At 42.6% G+C, this 7,500-nt stretch overlaps 1 protein-coding gene across 1 annotated transcript in view; it reads left to right on the top strand.

Moving 5' to 3' along the window:
• Positions 1-7,500, top strand: part of EBF3 (early B-cell factor 3) — a 116,892-nt gene that overhangs the window by 67,029 nt on the left and 42,363 nt on the right. The window contains exons 2-3 of the mRNA XM_017733858.1: positions 3,834-3,915; positions 6,859-7,003. Of these exons, the coding sequence (XP_017589347.1) occupies positions 3,901-3,915; positions 6,859-7,003 (160 nt within the window). The 5' untranslated portion in view covers positions 3,834-3,900. The remainder of the gene's footprint in view (positions 1-3,833; positions 3,916-6,858; positions 7,004-7,500) is intronic.

Consider the following 7,500-nt stretch of genomic DNA (forward strand, 5'->3'; position numbering starts at 1 on the left):
TACATTTTATTAGTGGTGTTTCTGGGGTGTAATAGGTGGTTTTCTGCCACAAATATTCCTTTAGCCAAGCAGTGTTTGAATTGGACCAAACTGAAGCCACCGCTCGTGCTTATAACACTGAGGATTTTCTTGCTTAGTGTTGAAATTCAAGTACAAAAGTCTTTCTGGTCTATTTGCTACACCACCTCCTCTCACAGAGGTTAAGAAGAGGTGAACAGGATGAAAAGGCACTTGCAGGGTTTAAAAAATCTTCTATGGAAAAAACCCATCTTTCATTTCACACAAAAAAAGTCTCCTGTAGGTTGTTATGTGCATAAGGTGGAGGCTTAAGAGCAGCCACATTTGCAGATGAACTGCTTTTCCTCGCTTCTCCGAGACATGACATTTGTTCAGAAGATTAGCCAGGTTGTAATGTGTAGCATAATTGCACTGTGCGGATGTCCCAGAAGTGAAAACCTAATTGCTTGACAGGCCTATAACTTTGTGGTACTGCTCTCACCTTGTTAGGTCCTTTTCTGATGCGGTTCAAATGCAGGCTGGCCGCAGGTGTGCCTAATTTACCTCGCAACAGAACGTGTTGAGTTTAATTGCACAGTGGTTGTTAGGAAAAATTGGTGGGTGGAATATCAAGTGACTCACTGTATGCGGATGGCAGATGGGCGGCGAGAGGCATCAGAGCTAAGTGTATAGGTGAGGTGAGTTAATAAAAGATGTAAATTTTAGCTTAAAATAGTGGAGTCTTGTGGAAGGTAATACATTTTAATTAAGAGGGTAGCAGGCCCCATTCTAGCAGTGGGAAAAAATCAGAGCAAGGGGACGTGGCAAAGACTGCATTTTTCTCCCTATCAGTATTTTAGGAGCAGCTTAGCCTGTTTGGGAAAGCTCTTCTGCAAGGCTGCATTTATTAAAAAAGGCAAAATTTCTGCATATGATACAAAATGTGGCAGGGAGAACCAAACCTAGAAAAGCTTGAATTCTCATTCTTGTCTCAAAGTTTGAGATGAGACCAAGCAGAGCTCTGCTCCAGGTCCTTGCTTCTTTCTCTGAAACAGAGACCTTGTGGTTGGGGTGGGAGGGATGGGTCTGTAGTGTCCGTGGTCCTTGGCGGTCAGCTGAGAGCAACCACCAAGTCAACCATCTCCTCCTGGCACGGAGAAACACCCTGCCTGGGAATGTGGTTTTTAACTTATGATGTCTTCCTCTGAAAATCGTGCCCTGATTCCACCTGTGCTCCATGAACTTGAAAGCACAGAGTAAAGAGTGAAATAAAAAAATCTCAGCATCAAGGAATGCAGTGGAGCTGAAATGCGAGTGCTGCTTGTGTTCACTCCAGCCTGGCGTCAATATTTAGCCCGGTGCTCAGAGCCATCCTAATGAACTTGATGATGTCTAATTTCACCAAGAGTGGGTCCTTTTCACCAAATAATTGAACAAATACCGGTTCCAGTTGATGTTTAGTGAAAGGGTGCTTAATGGCCCTTTTTCTTTGACAGGATGTGAGCGCTCTGTATAGAAACAATTCATCATGAATGCTTCACGCTAAAAACAATCCACGAGGAGCAATACTTAGCATTCCTAGTGCACAATTCATTGGAGAATTTCCGAGCAATTTACAAACATTAGCTCAATAAGCCTCACAACACCCATTTGAGATCAGAAAAGAAAAAAAAGAAGAAGATAAGATACTGCTCTTCAGCCTGGATGTGGCACTAAGGAGCCGTAAAGCTGGAGGCTGGTCCCAGCTCCTGGCTCCCCAGCACTGGGTGGTTCTGTATGGAGCCGGGCATCAGCTGGTCCTTGCACAGACTCACAGTCTGGGTGGTGGAAGCTGTGCAAAACCAAAGAGAGGACTGACAGCAAGGATGTTATGTTTAGAATAATAGAATCATGGAATGGTTTGGGTTGGACGGGACCTCAAAGATCATCCAGCTCCAACCCTCTGCCATAGTCAGGGAACCTGGTCCATACTCATTTGACCTGGAGAGAATAAGTATCTCAAATAACAATAAAAAAATAAAAACAAACTCAAAACACCAAAAAAATTCCAAAACATGGCAGGTAAAATTAGGGGGAACTTGTGGATAACATAGAGGCAGTTTCATGGAGTTGCTCATAATATCCCTGCAACAGCATCGAGAAAAGCTGAGCATCTGAGCTAGGATATCACGTCATCCAGCACAGAAATCCAGATCTTTTTGAGATCGACAGCTGAAACCCCCTTACAGGTTTTGGGACAGGAAGTTTTAAAGAAATGTGCATTCAGCTGAACTGACAGCATCGATTTATTTATGCAGTTTCAGTAAACCTGGTTGTTTCCCTGCTTGCCCCTCTGATATGAGAGATTGCTCCTCCAGCATTCGTGTCCTGTAACATCAGGGTGCTGCTCAAGGTTTAATGGCGAAGGGGGAGCTGGGATTAAAAGCATCAGCTTTTGATTTGGGGACACTCCCATAAAGCTCCTGTATGACTCCCGAAGAATCTCAGGAGCGAGTGCGATGTGGTGCAGCCACTGTTGTTCTTACTATTGGCCATGGCTGGGCCTTGTTTGGTGCTAAAGAAGGAAAGATGTTCCTGTCTTGCCTCCTGCCAGGAATTCTGTTGGCACACAGAAACTTCTGTGAGGTGTGTGCAGCAAGAATAGTCCCAGTCACTTATGAAGACTGACATGAGTGAATAAATAAAAGTTGTTCATACTCTGAATGTGAAAGCTCTGGCTGACCTTGCTGTCCAGCTCGTACAAAGATGGGCAGCATGAGCTGCTGGACTGGAGCATCTGAGGAACTCAGGGTGAGGAGAAAATCCTGAGCTTTGCTTGTCATTAGCGGTTAGTCATTAGCCAGAAAACCTAATTAAAACATAGCTTTATTATGAAAGATGAAAACATGAGTGCATAAATAAAAAAGGCCATGTCAGGCTGTGAACGCCGTCCTGTGCAGGGCAGGACACTGAGGATCCCCCGGTTTGCTTCACCTGCCGGGTGGACACTTCCCAGATCGGCTTGTTCCTGCGGTGCAGGAGGGCGGCAGAAATCTTCCCAAGCTTCCCCCTTCCCTCTAAGTGCTTGCTGTGCTCCCCTGAGGCAGCGTTGCTGCAAAAACGGTTTATGGGGAGATGCCTGGATGATAAGGGTTAGTCCTAAATAATTGCTGGTTGCCGCTCAGCAGAAATAAGCTGGATTTCGATCCCTGGGTAGAGCGACTCCTCACAGCTAAAGGCTGGCAAAGGTTGAAGAGGTCGTAAGACAGGGCCTAATTTGCCATGTTCCTTCCCTTTCAAAAACAATGAGGGAACTGGGGCCTTGCCGGTGGGCAGATCCTGCCTGGATCTCCCTGGAGTCAGCAGGAGCTGGATCGAGTCCCTTTGAATAGCGAGAGTTTCCAAACCGGAGGCAAAGCCAAGTGTTTTTCAGAAGATTGATCATTACCTTTGGAATTTTTCGATGTAGAGGTCATTACTGCTAATATAAGTTGTGAAAAAATGAAAAGTATTAAAAAATAGAGACAAATTCTCATCTGGTGTAAGTCATTGCCTTTGAAGTCAATGAGTCATTGAAATCAACTTTCCCACACCGAGCTAAGGATATGGCCTGGAGTCAATACATTTGTAGTTGCTGAAAAATTAAAAATATAAATTTGCCTTTCCTTGGCAATAATGTTCTGTTTATGACACAGATCTTATGCTTTAAAATAAGTTCATTAACGAATAGGAAAGTAATATTTCACTACCAGTATTCTTTTGGGTATAACTATTTATGATTAAATTTTATTAAACTTTTTAAAAATTGGATTTACATTTTGATGAATCTAATAGATTTCAATTTTGTATTTTTATAGATTCTTTCTAAAGTTTTTCCTCAAGTGCAATCAGAACTGTTTGAAGAATGCAGGCAACCCACGAGACATGCGAAGATTCCAGGTACAGATCCCTCTAAAAGCATAAATGATGTATAAAAGACCTGATCACATCTTCATCTTATGAAAAAACAGTCAGTGCTTCCACTCAGTGTAGTTACAATGCTTAAAAGAATTGCTGTCAGTATTTTACATTTCCCCCACTAATCTAAGTGCTGGTTCTTGGGAAGCACCGAGCTCTGCAGTGGGCTGTAATGGATCATTGGAGCAAGTGGATCATTCCTTAGGAAGTATTTCCCTAGATTTCCTTCCTACCAACACCCTGTGTTGTAGTGTGCTGTTCGCTCAGACCTGCAGAGGTTTTACGTAGACTGAGTAGTTTGATCTTACTATAAGGACACGACTGTGGAGCACAGGGAAGTTTGGAACTCACACTTCTCTGGTTCACAACTTGTAGATCCAGCAGTGGTGGCCCAACACATGAATTTTTGTTTCAACTGTGTTAGAAAATGTTTAATACTTCACTTTCTCCTTACAGCTTTTGAGATATCCTGTGGTGAATCATAGCACTACAGAGAGGCAGCTGACGGGATGGACAAATGATTTCCTCTGTATCTGGGGTCATTGGAAAGGCTCGTTAGGAAATAACTGCCTTTTATTTCAAAAATATTTCACAATGATTCATATTTGATTCCAGCAATAAAGTAGTATTGAGATGTTCAGGACTTTCTCAGTTTGGAGAAGAATTACTTGTGGTTAAACTTGATAGCAAAACATGTGACATCTGTTTTCATGCACAGCCAACCAACCGGGGAAGCCAGCACCCTTGAGCCAGCCAACAGAAAAGATCTGTAGCTGGAAAAAAAAAATATTCCTTCAAAACAATCGAGCCAAGCTTCCATTTTTCATGCATCTCAGCTTCACGTGGCATCGGTGATATTGATCCATCTGAACAGAACAGAAGGTCAAACCTGGAATGAGTGGAAATGTCCTCTTTGTCTCACTGATGACTAAATGAAGCATCAGTCACGAGTGATCTTGTGGTCGACAATGGAGCCAGTAGGCACTAGAAAGACTTTCCTGGGTCTCTTTAGCTAATCTCCCTGCCTCTCAGAAGGTTTAACTGGACTTAACAGGATGTCAGATCTTGAACAGTATTTTTACCTGGTTTCCCTGTCTCAGCACCTTTGTGGAGGTGCATTGCAGGAGCAAGGCGATATAACAAAGCGTAGCACGTCGACTTTCTTTTGCTGAACTACAGTATTTTCCCTTGGTGGCTGACCTATATATACATGACAGAACAAAAATAGTTGTCATTTTCATATACACCTTGCTCTGTCTCTTTAATACACCGTGTTCTAGGAACCAAACCCAGAAATCCTGGCTGGAAATCATGCTTGCATGTTTTGCAATATTTCTGAAAGTCTGGGAATCTCATTAAGAGTGAAAGAGGATAGCCCAGTGGCCTGGCAGCAGCTCTGCGGCCGAGCTGAGCGTGCAACCTCAGCACTCTCCGAAGTGGATGTTGACAAGAGGGAAAGTGTCCACTTCTGGGAGGAGAGAGCTGGGGAAGCAGAGCAGCCTGGCAGAGAACTGCCCTCGGGCTGTTCTAAAGGGTACTGCAGATGGCTGTCTCCAAGGAGGCAGGATACACAGAAAAGGTGCTGTGATAGCTGAGAGCTAATTATGGCTTGTGAATAAGAAACGGGATCAGAGGTGATCCAAAACATAGAAGCAGACAAGAATTTTCTTCTGATGCCTTGGTCCAGCTCTGTGCAAAGGAGGCTCTCTACTCCCCTTCCATTTGTGTTCGTTAAGTGCTTGGGCTTAGGAGCTGGTGGAAGAACCCTGCAATCATCTTTGTTATAATCAAAATTTAAATAGATGGAAGGTGAACACTGAAATTTGTCCTACCTTTGGCCACCCTCACCAGCTGTGTTGATAAGGTCTGACTTAGCCACTGACTTTACGCACTCTACTCACCCCAAGGGAAACACTGCAGTGGCCGCTTCCTTTAGAAAATCTGGAACCACAGCACAGGGCCCATGCTGGAGTATTTAAATAAGATGTAAATGTCAGTCTGGGATAACAGTGATCCACCTACGAAGCCGTGCTCCACACAAACCCTGGCGCAGCTCGCGGTTTCCTCCCTGGCTGGTGCTCCCGTGATATCGCTTCCGGAAGGAGTCCCACAGCTCCATTGTGGAGGTGTTTGTATCGGGAAGGTTGCACGTTTTGCATATGCTCCTTTGCCATTTTCGACTGAGAAGCAGCTGGAAGCCAAAGGAGGCCCTATCCATCATCTCTTCTATGGCCGGACTCTGAACCTGGACACAAGAATAGGAGCCTTTCACTCAAAAATAAAGGAGGAAATTCCATTGACATAGCAGGGTCAATCACCATCCAAATGAACTTGAGAAGGGATACTTTTCATGGATTGAAAACACTTTCACTATTCATATTCAACTCAGCCTTTTCAGATGCAAAAAAGTTCATTATCAGACATTAAATGTAATTGTAAAACTGACCTGGAGATCATTTACTGAAGAAAAAATGGGGAGTTACGACGGTTCCTGATTTATTAAGCTTTTTTTATTTGGAATCCTCACAACCCTTCATTTGAAGACAGTCTCAAGTGAACAAATTTTAATTAGATAAACTATCTAATCAATATATCAACAGATCAATCAAAACAGCAGCTTTTAAAATGAGTGGCTAGAGGGGTGTTTCTGAAACTAATGGCTAGAAGAATATTTCCCTGAATTGAATTCATTTGTTAGCATAATAGGAGATTAAACTCTAATTAGTGTAGCAGGTTCTGAAGAGAAACAATTGTGAGTTAAAAATCACCAGTGGTCTCCACGTAAACAAAGATGTATTCAGAGATGTCATTCACTCGGTTTAAATAGAAACAGAGAAGTAACAGGATGTTGTTTTGTCTTACGAGACCTGATTCGCGGAAAATCTGCAGGATTTTTGAAATGTGGGGTTTTGTTTTCTTTTCCAGGTTGTTGTATCAACAACAGTCAATGTGGATGGCCACGTGCTGGCTGTCTCAGACAACATGTTTGTACACAACAATTCCAAACACGGGAGGCGGGCTCGCCGCCTTGACCCCTCAGAAGGTACGGCCCCTTCTTATCTGGAAAATGGTAGGCACACATTTACATGTCCTTTTTTTTTTATTTGCAATGCTTTTTTATTTTATTTTATTTTATTTTTTCCTTTTTTTTTTTTTATTTCACCATACTTTGAGACACCACTACATTTACTTTTACATCATTTCTTCTCCCATCCATCAAAGCACCCATTAAAAAAAGTCCATTAGTATTTCTCAGCCCTTGTCAACTAGAACACGGAGGCTTCTGAATATGCTTCTGACTTCTTTCTTTATTAAATACCTACAGTTTTGCAGTCACAACCAATTTTTCATCTTTTCCTATTTCGGTTCTTTTCTTTTTTTTTTTTATTTCAGTCTTGTTTTGCTTGCAGCTTTTTCTTGCTCTTTAATTTGACTTGATTTTATTTTGGCTTGTCATATTCCTTGATCCAGAGGTACAGTCTCAGGTTATGTATGCAAGTTTAAGTGGATGGTAAAAACATGACCGAATCTGTAAAGAATTTACTGTGAGGTCAATTTCCTGTGCCT

Source organism: Corvus brachyrhynchos, unplaced genomic scaffold (assembly GCF_000691975.1).
Source record: "Corvus brachyrhynchos isolate BGI_N302 unplaced genomic scaffold, ASM69197v1 scaffold514, whole genome shotgun sequence".
NCBI classification, from domain to species: Eukaryota; Metazoa; Chordata; class Aves; order Passeriformes; family Corvidae; genus Corvus; species Corvus brachyrhynchos.